This window comes from Pelmatolapia mariae, linkage group LG20 (genome assembly GCF_036321145.2).
Source record: "Pelmatolapia mariae isolate MD_Pm_ZW linkage group LG20, Pm_UMD_F_2, whole genome shotgun sequence".
In the NCBI taxonomy this organism is placed as follows: domain Eukaryota; kingdom Metazoa; phylum Chordata; class Actinopteri; order Cichliformes; family Cichlidae; genus Pelmatolapia; species Pelmatolapia mariae.
Window position 1 is genome coordinate 18,816,120 of NC_086244.1, and position 14,037 is coordinate 18,830,156.

The window sequence follows — 14,037 nt, forward strand, 5'->3', positions numbered from 1 at the left end:
CTTCCAAGTTCACTATCAGATCAATGAGTGGCTCACTGACATCTTTCTTTGTAATTTGGAAAGCACGAATACTCACACATTAATTATTATCACAAAAAAACTAAGTAATGTTATTGTTATCCATATTGCTATTGGTTAAAACTGTTTGAACTGTCTGGGTAAAAATATTTGGGGAATTCATTTATGTCTCATTAGTCCCATCTATATAGAAATCCTTAATAAGGTAGCATATTTGATCTTACTTTAACAGATACCATTCCTTCACAAATATTATGATGTTTACTTTTAATTTTTAGGCAGCTTTTCTGACTAAAAATTGAGGGGAAAACAGTAACTGCATGTTGAGTTGTGCAGCAGTAAGGTCACCAGTGCAAAACAAGCATTAATGTGAATGAAGATGAAACCTTGCAACTGTATCCTTTAATCAGTGCTTGAGGAGTTTCTATAAAGGCAAACCCTGAAATTCTGAAAGAATATTACGCTCAAGAAAGCTCCAGATCATCCTGTATGCTCTTGCTCACAATGTGCTTTTGATTAAAGGTAAATTTTCTTTTTTTGTCCTCTTTCATTCCAGGTGAAGGCTAAAGCAAAAATCTGATTTTATGATCTGCTTTCTTTCCTTATCATGCTAGTCATTAGTTGGGATATCTGCCCAACTAATGTACTTATTGTGCTTTCTTGTAAGGATACAGTGCTGCCTGCTATATATTGTAAATATAAAGCTTTACAATTGAAGCAGCTTTAGTGCTACATTACTGACTATATAGGATACATTAGTTTTTACTCTTTTAGCTACATTAGAGTACAAGTTATTAATTATGTCGCTTTTGTTTACATCTGGTTTAAAATGTATCTAAAATGTTCACACAGGCTGTTTGTATTCTCCATCATTTTGTTTATTGCAGATTTCTGCCCACAACACACAAAACAGCTCAAAAATGAAAGAATGAGAATGTATACAAATTTTGATGGATTAATATAAACCATATGCTCCCACTCTAAAGTCTGACACGACACAGAACTCTTGGACTTCTTGCTTTTTTTCTTATATAGTTACTAACTGTATAGGTGTTGGGTGACTGAGGCATGTATTCCCTTGGAACTTATGGTCACTGTATAGGCTGCTGAGATCATTCGGTACTATTACGTTGTGTAAATGCAGTGTTTCACAGACTAAGAGTATTTGTAGTGGCAGTGAGGCATAGGCACACAAACATACTTGAACATGTGTGCAAAACAAGGCACACACACTCTTTTAAATGATCTAGCTCCAACTCCAACGCCACCATATTGGACTGCAGCTGGCGACAGTAGTTATTGTTCTGCTCTGCAGCCTTGATGAGGTACAGCATAGCAGCACCATATTTCCATCAGGGGAGCACAAAAAAACTGAGATGTAGCTCATACCTGGATGAACTAAAAACTAAAACATTGCTACCATGACAGTTTGAGGGTTTTCAGATTTGTTAATGTACCACAGACAGATAGTAAACCTAAATATTAGTTGTTTTTCAGTCATTTTTGTTTTTTCACGTCGCAGATACCCAGTTTTTAGTATCTTGGATATAACAAAAAAGTATCATAACAGTAGCTATCACATTTCTTTTCTAATCTAGTGTATTGCCACCCTCCTTATCTTAAAATATAGACTATATCTTGAAAAATGGCAATGTCCATGAAGGATTACAAACCTCTGCCAATTTCCTGTTCTAATTAAAAAGCATTGTTGTAATCACCAAATCACTGCCGTAGCTGCAATCAATGGATATTGTAGTTCTCCCTCCCAATCATACTTTTAAACAATAATTCAATATAACAAATTTGTATAAAAATGTGGAGAAATTTAATTATTTATAAAATAGGATATCCCCTTAGGTTATTTCTGAGCTAGTCAATATTTTCTCGACAGAGAGAAAAAAATAAATTGTGTTCCTGTACTTGATCTTTAATCCAAAGCTTGACATTTGCCTATGATCCCAAGACAATCAAAGAGCTGTCACACACTGTTTAGTTGTATTGTGTGTTCTTGATGTTTTCATCGAGCAATGGAATTCAGACAATTGAGCAGGCAGGCAGGCAGACATGTATTTGTGGCTGCTAGCCTTGATGACTCATGTCTGCAGGGATACAAAGCAATAGAATGACTCAAGCCAGTTTGCCTCACTCCAACTGTGACCCTCAACATGTGCTGAAATGACGTCAAGAAGAAGCAGTGCACCTGCAGAAGCTGTTATCTTTGCCAAAAGCCCACTAAGAAAGAAAACATTAATTAGTGGAAATGCTGAATAAAATGTCTTAACTGTTTAAACACACAGACACACATACACACACACACATATATAGTGTATACACAAACACTCTCTTTCAGGTCTTGCGCAACTGCTACAGTTGTTCCTTTAGCTCCTAGGACTTGGAAGTGCATTAGAATTGCCACATCTATCACAACTGCGGTTTTCTGCTCCTTGACAACTGCTGCTTGATATCAGGTAGAGACATCCATGCACTGTGAGGAGTTTTCATGCCTTCACATCAGTGGCATCCATCTCCTCTTGTAGCCAGTTTATTCTTCCACTGGGGTATCTGATGACTGGTAGAGTGTATGTATTGATGGCTTGGATCTTATTCGTACCAAAGACTTTCGGGAAGTATTTGGCTGTGACTGACCTTTGTACATCTTTATCATAGTTCCCACTGGCCTGTGGGATACTCAAATACGTTTAGATGTCCTGTCTATCTGCTCTTCTGCATTCTAGTAGCTTCGTCCCTTCAGTCCAGATCACCTCTCCTTTCTTTGCAACCATTCAGCCACACATATCCTGTCCAAATGACATCCTGATGTACTTGCTGTAGATCCTTGTGAGCTGAGTCAATATCTCACTTCTGGAATGCAGCTTGATGTCATCCATGTGCAGGATGTGGCTGATGGTGACTCCACTCCTAATTCTATATCAGTATCCACTCTTAGCAATGACCTGGCTTACGGGGTTAACGCCTATGCAGAACAGCAATTGGGGCAGTGCATCACCTTGGTATATTCAACTCTTGATGGTAACTTGTACGACTGCCTTGGAGTTGTACAAGACAACAACTGTGTTTTATTTCACAGTCCTCTTGAGTTCCTGTTGAATGGATTGAAGCACTCTAGTATACATGTGTGGGACATTGAATCAAAGGCTTTGTTGTAGTAAATCCAGGCAGTGCTCTGGTTAGTCTGTCTGGTTGGCCCTGGAGGGAGGTTGCTGTGGTCTGCTTGAACATCTACTTTCTTCCAGATGTTCAACCAATATTGCTCAGTATCAGCTCTGCCCAAGTATTAGTGTTCCCTTGTAGTTGAGAGTACTTTTTGGAGGACAGGTCATTTATTCTGTTGACCTCAGCTTCTCTGGCATATCTCTTCAGCCTTGTGCCCAAAGCTGTGAGCCTTGGTTTGGCAGTTTGTTGAGTCTCAGTTTTGGACATCTTGTACCTCTTTTTCATCCTGGACCAATCTCTGGGCTTCCCTGACTTTAGCTTCCAGCATTCTGATTTAGCACCTTTCTACTCAATTTGAGCTTTTCACTCTTCAAGTCTTCTTCACACTGATGGATGCATCAGGTTCAACTTAGGGTTCAGTATCTTGCCCAGGGACTTAGCAAATAGACAAGTAAAGCAACAGTGCTGTGTCATGGCTTTGTAACAGTATTTGTAGCAGATGTGACGACTAGAGTGTCTGTTCACCCTAAAGAAATTATGATTCATATTTCCCTGCTCATTACTGGTAAGTATAACTGTATCATGCTTTGATACTGTGCAGTGTCTCTCTGTTATGACTGATTTGTCTCCTTTCACAAGTCTATGCTTTTTCACAGCCATTTCTTGTTCATCCTGCTCTGCAAAACAGGATCATGTTTTACGGTTCACTAGCATGAAATACTGTGAAGTACAGTGAAGTGTGAATAGCTCAGAAGGCAAAGTTGAATTCTGCACATTCAGCATTTCACATGTGAACCTTTCAGATTTCCTATGGGGTCTAATTAGTTTCTGTAACTGGGAGTGTTACGGTCCTTTTTTATGGTCTTGTGCAAAACAAACAAACCTAAAAAAAACAAACAAACAAAAAAAAAACTGTCCAAACTTTTAGTAAGATTGTTTTTAAACTGGTGATTATAAAAATACAGGACCCTATGAAAGAGGATAAATGTGACCTAAAACGTAGTCAAGTTTTGTAGAGATGGTAAAAAAAACTAAAATGCAGCAAAATGTGTGGGCTGCTTTTCCTCCTTCTGCAATATTGTTTTGAAGATTTTCAAGAATTGTGGCTGGTTAAATTTTCTATTGTCTGCCAACATCATTTTAAACTGCATTCTGTCAGCGCAGATTGTTTTTCTATCTGCTGTAATTTATATTTGGTGGTATGGCTCTGTTCTGGGACCTCCAAGTATCAGTGACACCAAACATGGAACTGATTATGGCAGAAACAGTGGGAAACTGGAGGACAGTATAGTCTCAGTTTATCGGCTGTTTACAGGTAGCTTTCTATAAGGCTTTGTTGTTGAATGTAACAGTAAAATGACCTGTGGCTCGGAGGTGACAATGTGGATCTGAAGCTGCAAAATAAACCTTGTCCTCTGTGGCAACAGATACAAGAACACTGGGAATGAGGACAGCAGTAGAATGTGAATTATATACCTACACTCTCTGTTGTTTTCCCTGCACACTAACTCAAATATCCTTTAATGCTTCGGTTGTGGAAGATGACCTACTACTACCCTGCTGTTATGGTACATAAATCACTTGTCAGTAACTTTCATTGTGTGATTAAATGCTTTACATATTATACAAATGGGATAATTACATGCTCATCTAATCATATTGATGGTTGGTTGGTTATTTTTTCACAGATTTTTTTTTTGAGTGATATCACATAGCTCCAATTTCTAAAAAGCAGTCACAGGAACAACAGGGTTTTAAGGGTTAAATTATTTCCTTTTGTTTGCTGTAAGATGTTTCTTGATAAATCACACATGTTGATATGTTACAGTCGAGTGTTCCAGTGACAAAGAAACTCTTGAAGTGGGAACAGGAAATGATTGTTCTTGCAAAAGTAACAATGGGTAGTAGTGATAGTACTCACAAAAGAATCTGAGTGAAATTACTGTAACTCTTGCCTGTAAAATTTGCTGTGCCTTGGAGGCTACTCAGAGGAAGAAAGGGGCAGCAGCAATTTAGCTCAAGAGCAGCCACCATGACAACAGATAAATACAGAAATCTCATGAAAGTGTGGATTGTTTGAAGCATCTCTCTGTTTTACCAAGAACACAGTGTTGTTAAGAGACTACAAATAAGTCACCGAGGTACTGTTTAACTTGCATGTTCATGCTCATGTTCTGTTTTACTAATTTAGTGTGTTCCTTTGTTATTTGGTGGCATTTTGAGGTTGTTGCGTTCTACATCACCTGGAATTAAGACAAAAGCCGTCATCGCCTGGTGGGAGGGAAATATTTAGGAAAATCCTGAAATTATATTGTTGAACTTTACTGTAACCACGCACTTTAGAAATAGGTAGTTATGCATTATATTGCTAATGAAATACAATAATGAAATAACGAAATGCAAAAATGCAGCTGTAATAAAGTTACATACTTTACAAAAAAGCATAAACTGTCTTTATCTTTCCAAATGAAAGAATTGTGTTAAGCTTGCAAAACGCTGACAGTCACTTTTTTCTGCAGAAAGCAGTCACAGAATGCATAATTGTGACCACGCAGGCATCTCGTCCAGAACAATTTACTGTATATGACATGTTTACCATACTTCTAAATGAGGTGACCAATGTTTTAGACATTAATCTGAATTGTTATTGTTAAACTGATGCAACGAAAATAGGATAAGACATGTCTACGTAATACATGACTCTAATTCTGGATCTTGGTGCCATAACAGACACTTTTCAGTTCGTCATATATAAAGAACCATCATTAATGTCCAGAAATTTGGTGGCTCTGAATTTCATTTTTCTCATGCACATTAGAGTATTGAGATTACCCAGCTTCTGCTTTTTCCTGGTAATGGCACCTGACATGAATACAACCATTAAACTGACATTAGCATGAGACTGTTTCTGTGTCAGATCTTGAGTCATTGATTCCACTGAGAATCTTATTGTGCTAGAATGAATTTTCCTCCTTCTTTTTTTAGCATCCAGTTTTATATCAAATTACATTCTCATTTTCCCTCACTCATACAAGTTTTTGGTTGCACTGCACTGGTTAGTTGCTAGAAGTTAAGGCAGTGTTTGTAGTCAAAGTCCTATATATCCTATGTTCTATACTATTCTATAACCTATAACCAATTCTACTGAATAAATTGTGATTGTTCATAACTTGTTTCTAAGGAAACTAGAGTCACATTTAATTGGCCATCCCTAGGACATATTTAATCACAATATAGAATTAATTGATAATTAGAGCTTTTCAATGGAAAACTATTGTTTAAAGAATAGTGAAAATGAACAAAACACAAGCTTGATTTTAAAAAAAAAACGAGTGGAGGTTTTTCTCTGTGGGTTTATCAGGTTTCACATTTTGTCATTGTTCTAATGTTGTCATATGAAAATATCAGTTGAAGCTGATTAATAGGTTGGATTTAGATCCAAGCTGTAAGCAGCAGTTTATATATAAGAGGACTAGAAGTGTATTATGCTTACAAACAATTATTTTGTAAAATGTATTGATATATCAAATGGAGACAGTGTTGTTCCAAGCAGGTACATCTTAAGGGGCTTTGTAAGTTAAATGACAATAACAATTTTTGGTTTTACAATTTCTTGGAGGTCATTTAGAGTGTTGCTGTAAATAAGAAACACGACAATTTTTTTCTGTAATGAGAGAAAGAAAATGATCTTGTAAGAGACACTGAAACCATGATAATTTCACGCCGTCACACACCTGGCCAATCACTGTGTAAAGGGGAGTTAATGTAATATTGCCTTTTTCAAAAGGAAATGACAAGACACAGCCCTCATTTTCTATCCCCAGCTGCAATTATCACTCACAGAGTGTCTTTAGTCATCAAGGCTCAATAGATGGGCATTGAACATATCACAGTTGTATAGAACAGTCAGCCTTTTTAGTAATGGTTTTTTGTGTTTGATTATGTAAGATCCTTTAATATATAGGCAGCTATTTCAGAAACTGATTGCCTAGAAGCATTAAAGGTGCCAGATTTAAACTACTCCAGGCCTGTTCTGTGGCAAACAGGCCTGGAGAACCTACTGATTTTAATGACCTGAAAGCTTGTTTCTAATGGGACAACTGGATTTAGTATTGATTATATTTTCAGCACATCTGGTGGTATAGCTTTGTGATTGCTATTGTCGCTCACTGCAGATTGAACTAGCCAGGCACATTCATTTCTGTTGGAAAATTAGAGATTCCCATTCACTTATCCACACCCATTACATTTAGCCTAAATTAGAAGAGTCTGATTGCATTCTCCCTGATGACAAATAAATTTAGCAGTGCATGCTACTTACACACACACACACACACACACACACATGCACATGCACACATACACAAATGCACAATGTATTGACAGCAGAACCAGTCAATAAACGTGGTCATTGATCAAGTGCTGTACATTGACAGAGTGCCCTCTCTGCCAATAAATGTCGACTCACTTGTACATTTTTTGATACCAGATCCTTTCTTCATAGCATGACGACTGAGCTTGCATTGGAAGTTATTCTCCCAAAACTCTGCAAACCAGATATTTCTTCTGTTATTCTCTAGCGTTCGGCTGATGAAGTAGCGATCGAAACCTGAAATCAAATCCAACAGCAACAGCGCAAATTCAGTTAATGGTAATCCAAAATTTTTCAAAAGTGAACATTAAGAGTTAAACTTTTACTGTGGTGACAAAGGCAATTATCAACACTGTAAAGCCCTAATTTTAAAAATTGTTTTTGTCAAATCTGGTATCTTCAAGGTAGAATGGAGATTACTAAAGGAGACAAACATACACCAACAATATGCAGTAAAGTGCAAGTATCAATACAGAACTTACTTCAAACTAAGATTTTCTTCAAAGAAAATTGAATATTTTGAGCATTGAGGTAGAGTTTGGCAGTGCAAATACCTTTGATGGACTGTCGTTTGGGTAGAATGGTGACAGCACCCTCTGCCATTTCTTCTTGGTGCAGTATTGGTGAAATTTTGGATCCCCAGCTGTCTGAACCTACCCAGATGAAATGGCCTGTCTGATTGGCCTTCTTAGCTGCTTGAAGGAGACGCCTTTGAAACAAAAAAAATAAAATAAAGTAATGTTTACTTGTCCCATAGAAATAATGCTGTTCTCTGATATATTTCCTACACATATGTTCATACTGTGTTTAACGTAAGTCCATGATTTATATTGATTTTTAAAGTGTAAGGTAACTGCTCTTCAGGCTGTTTCATGACTAGAGTATTCTAAGACAAAGTTTTATACTCAGGCAGTTTAGCAAAATTGAAAAGCCATCATAGAATCACTATTCCTTCCCAGTGCAGTGGAATTCTTCTTGGCTGTGGCAGAATGATACCCCTGCCACATTTGTCCAGGCTTGTTGCCAATGGATGTAAGTTTGGGGAGTCATAAAAAACTGCCAATAAGCTCTGCTGCAGCAGCAGAGTTGCATCGAGAAAGCTTGAGCATAGTGACATAAAATTTAAGCACAGCCACCTGGCATGTGAAAAACTACCAACTCTTACACCAGCCCTTATATTGCACAAAAAGTGTCCACCAGCTTACTCAGAGTTTCACATAGTGCATGTTGTTTTCGTGTGAATTCAAGTTTAAGTAAAACTAAGGTACAATGTTAGCATTTTTTTTACTTTTGTAAAAAATTGACTTGGCAAGCAGTGACTCATCCAGCTAACTTTGTTTCTTTACTTTAGTTTTATGACTGCAAGGTTTTATGTTTGACTGGTAATGATTTTTTCTGAGTCTGGTCTCCCAACATTTAGTGAAATGAGCATGTCTTAAAATGCAATTATGCCCACCATGTAGAAAAAAGAGAGAGAAATCGACTTTTTTCCACTGTCAGGAGATTACAGTAATGGTGATATGAATACACAGACTGAGAAGTATAATATAAAATAACGCAGTAAGAAGTAAAGAGGCACTGATTCGTGATCATGAATGAGCACCTACACTTCCTATTTATTTTCACAGTCCAGGTTCAGTTCTAAACTCACTTTAAATTGTATTTACAAGGTCTAAAATCTGAATTATGTTGCAGTAAAAATCTTTATATAGCTAGTTGGCTAACAAATCTGATATTTTGGTTGTTTCTTGCATTTCTTGCTTTTTGATCACTTGGTCACATTTTACATTCAACACTGCCATTTAATTTAGTGCTGATGTAAACATATTTACATTACATTTTTATTATGTTACATTTTTACAGTGACAATTAATTTTATTAGTTTTATATGTATGTATTTATTACATAGGTCATGTTATTTCCACACAGAGTAATCTCTGTATTGTGCAAGCATACCTACCTATCTAGACTGTGAAAGGTTACCCAGCAAATATTATTTCTTATACTTCTATGACCTTGAAATAGCAGTGTAATATAATTATTGTATCATATTAAAGGGCTTCATCAAAACAGCACAGTCTCCTATACCTTCTTTGTAGGCAATATTGGGTTCCTATTAGTCTTCTGAAGGCTCACACTGCCTGAGTTCAAGGATAGAGAAGGCATGCAGTACCGTGATCCCTCTGGCTTTCTGTAATTACTATATATCCAGACTATTACCCGTTATCAGGACCGGATTAAGTCAATGAGCACTGGGACGTCTGCCCTGGTCATTATCAAGAGACTGCCCCAAATCACTGCCCTTTTCCACTGTGAATACACTGGCCTACTGAATGGTTGCAGGGAAACATTTCCCCTTACAAAGCCACAAGTTTTTTTGTTTCTTAATTCAGCCTACAGCAATTTATTTCATTTAATTCATCTTGATAGTAGATAATACATTGTAATTGATACATTTGTTTCCCTGCAAATAAAAGCAGGGACACTGTTAACATTACCTTTGTATAGTGTAATAGTTGGGGACAGCAGAACAGATGCCAAATTGGATTAAAGTGCTTTACCAGGATAGAAGGGATATGGGTGAATGGACGAAATATTCAAAATTATTTTGAAAATATTATCATAAAATGAAGTAAAGCAGTCAATCCCTCCCTGACACACTAAGTGTATAAGTACTTGTGATACAGAATCACCATTCATTGCTGCATTAACAAACCTGACTGGTTTTGTTGGGTATGTTGTATGTTGTTTTCCCTTTATATAGAAACTCTGGGTTTCTCTGGATAAAAAGCATTTTGCTGTGAAAGGTTTATATCTTTTTTAGTAAACATATATAATATTTAGATGCACAGACTTATTCTTGATAAAAACTTTGGTGATTCAATACATTTTTACAGATTACAATTTTACAATTTTCTCCTTCTATGTTTATTTTCAGTCAAAACAATTCTCTGAAAAAAAGTGTTCCAAGTTACTTTACCGAGCTATTTGTTCAAATAAGATTTAATTAAAAATGAATTTCACTTTATCTAACAAATTTTACATGTCACGGCTTGCTCTATAATTACATCTCCAACATGGTTTTTGATGTTGGTGTTAGTACCCACCGTGTGCAGCTTTTGTGAGCTCAGTACATCATGTACGAGTTGGAGCTAATAAATGTTGAACACCAATTACTTTAAATTAAATTACTACAACACAATAAAGAGTGAAGATTGACTGAGTTTATGCATAGATTGGCAGAGAGTTGAAAATGAGGAAACAGCAGAGGCTACTCTAAGCAATTATCGGCTACTGCATTAGCATTTTACAGCAGCCAGATACAGTTACAGGCCTTTGCATGTTACATTTGTAATATCTTGTTTATATTTAATCACGAGCTTACACAGCATTTTGCTGCTGAGTGGAACAGTTAAGTTGATGTGGTCTGAATGGAGGCAATGCAGTAGTAATGTTTCTGGCCAGGTGCACGCTAGCTACGGCGGATCAATAGTCAATTGAATATACACTCAGCTGAATGGGCTGTAACTGGTCATGGCTGATCAGCTAAAAACCATCTGATTCTGGTAACTAGCAAGTTATTTCATATATTTCTATTTTAAAATAATTCCTCGAAGTTCATCAGCCGTTATATTTTACCAAATTTCTCGAATAAATGTAGATACTCATGATTAGTTTTTGTTTTAACTATTTCATTTGTCTCTTGTAGCTATGACAGCATTGGTATAAGACCAAGGGTACTGAGGGACCTCTGATGTTGCACTCAACACCTCTCTGATCCTGTCCTCTATTTCACTTCCTGTGCATTTGAAAATCAGTAATGCATGTCATTAACTTTGCCTTCTTTTTGTTTTTTGTGCTTTGCCCTGTTTGCTGTCTCTCTATGCAGTTTATTTTCTTCTCTTAGCTCTTCCCTCATTCTGACAGAGGAAGTTTGTGCTCCCTCACCCACAGTCTGTGAGATTTTTCCTGCTAAAAGTGTTGTGGGGGGGTTTCCATTCCTCACTATCACCAACCGTTTTCTAATAGGCTTTCAGTTTGGTGAGCTATACAAAAAAAAATAGAATTTTGTTGAACTGAGCATATTCAAGTATAACCAGATTTGAGATTTATAACTCATAAATATTAACATCTGAGTAGTACATTATATTTAGAAAGGCAATATGATCAGTAAATCTATAACGCACATTCTAATACAGTCTGCAGTATTTAACACAGTGTTTCCCAAACTTTTTTTGCTGGGCCCCCCTTTGTTTTACAAGAAAAATCTTCCGTTTTTACATGCTTACATATACACACACAGTTACTGTCCCTCCATTTAGAAAGGCAGAGGCGTCACGGTGTAATTATTTTACGTGTAGTTGTTTTTTTCCTGTGTAATAATATTCAACATTGCTATCAATACATTTTTCAAAAAATGCCTCTCTGTGCAAAATGGGTTCAAAAACATAAACAACTGTGGGATACTGTTTCTCCGTGATATGAAGCGGGGAACAAATTACGGCAGGATCAGCCTGACGTTATTTGTATCCCACGGTAACTTTACTGTATAAAGAGCTAACATCTCCAAAATGTCAGGAGTAGTTAGTCATTACAAGAAGTGTTTGTGAACTAAAAATCAAGAATGTGGGATTCTGTTTGTCCGTGATTTAAAGAGCCCAGCACGTGCTCCCGACGCAGGGAAAACTAATTCTGCCGGGGAGACCTACCTTGGCACTTGTGCAGGTGAAGCCAAAGGGAAGATATGCTTCACCATATTTTCTAGTCTTGAAAGGTTGGTTTGGAAACATATTTGGCGATGCTTCATCTCCTGCTTTGGTTTGTGTGGGAGCCCCGTCAAAAACCTGTCAATTATGCTAGCAGTGTCCAAGCATTCTTTTTTTCTTTTTTTTCTTTTCATACCACGCCCCCCCCCCTGCAATGGCTAAGCGGCGGGCCCCACACTTTGGGAACCTCTGATTTAACACATGCCTGCTCTTCGTGCAGCTTGGAATTTCTTTAAGAACTATACCTCATTTACATTTATTTCCCATGAAATAAAAATAGGTATGTGGTGTTAATCAAGTGTTAAAAACAGTAGTTGAGATAAGTCTGGATAAGCATTATGTTACTTGACAGTACTCAGGATTCTGCTGTACTCACCTGATGTCATCCTCATTGGCAAAGATAATGACTACTCGAGCATTGGGGTTCTCACTCAGCCTCCGGATAATCTTGTCAAACTCTCCAGGTCTTGGTTCACGTGGTATTTTCACTGACTGGGAAATACACAAACCACCTGATTGGGGGAAAAAAAACAAAACAAAAACAATGTTTCCAAATCAAAACAGTTTCATTAGGAGAACATGTTTACGATGCAATTTAACTCAAATTTTGCCTTTCCCTTCTTTTAACCCAAATCTTTTTTCAATCTTCTGGAATTTTTTTTATGATAAATACACTATTAAATGTGCACTGGTGCAATATTTCATGGAATGAGGGATGCAAGGCATTTAAAAAAAAGGTTTTCCTTGGACCAAAAAAGGCATGTTGGAGACATTTCAGGTTATGGTTCTGACAGTGAGACCAGGGGGCAGTAGCATTTGCTACCATGATTGTACCATGTGTGAAAGGGAAGTAGAAAAAAAGAAACAGAAATGAAATACGTTACTTCAATTTCCAATTCAGTTAGTCAGATAATTGCTTTGGGGTAATATACAAGATTGTCCTGTGATATTGATTAGTTATCTATTTAGGTAATGACCAGCAGCAACAGCAAATAGCAAATTCCGGCCGTTATATTTTAGGCATAGTGAAGCGGAAAACTGAAACGCTGGCTCTCTGAAGCTAATAATCTGAAAAATCCCATTAGCTAGTTGAATTTTTGGCCAATTTGGCCTTCATTTGATCCTAGAAAACAACAGTTTTAATGCAAAATTTTAACCACTGAATACATTTCAATGGTAGAAATTTTGCAGTAAATTTAAAACTCTTTTTGCTCCTTATTTATTTACTTTATTTAATTAAAAAATTGTGGACTGTCTTGGTTCTAAGTAAAACAAGATAACTGTAATGACACAGTACATGATGCTCTAACGGTCGAATGACAGTGCAGCTGCTTAGTGCTGTGCAGGTGGAAGGATTATTCTTTTACCACTTTGACACATACAAATAGTTTAACATTTTAACATTCAACTGGTGACAATTTGTTCCTGTGTAATTTGGTGATTTTCATGTGTTCAATACACAAAGATTTTTTCTATCCTTGGCTCAACTCTCTCATCTTAACACACCCTGTCATCAATTTTTTTAAATGCTATTTTTGACAGGTTACCAGAGTGACAGATAACCACTTATTGTCACACCAACATTTTTTTAGAATCACTAATCAGCCTAATAAAGAGGCCTTTCTCAGATTCAGACCTTCTTGCTATGAGACAGTCGGTCTCACAGCAGATTTAAACCATGTAACTACACTAACACATTAGTTTGGT

The 14,037-nt window shown here is 36.8% G+C and overlaps 1 protein-coding gene across 3 annotated transcripts in view; it reads right to left on the minus strand.

The window, feature by feature from the left end:
- Positions 1-14,037, minus strand: part of LOC134618727 (metabotropic glutamate receptor 4-like) — a 188,561-nt gene that overhangs the window by 25,547 nt on the left and 148,977 nt on the right. For all 3 annotated transcript variants that reach the window (XM_063464272.1, XM_063464271.1, XM_063464273.1), the window contains 3 exons: positions 12,707-12,842; positions 8,119-8,273; positions 7,661-7,801 (listed from right to left, as the gene is read on the minus strand). In XM_063464272.1, coding sequence (XP_063320342.1) covers positions 7,661-7,801; positions 8,119-8,273; positions 12,707-12,842 — 432 coding nt within the window. The remainder of the gene's footprint in view (positions 1-7,660; positions 7,802-8,118; positions 8,274-12,706; positions 12,843-14,037) is intronic.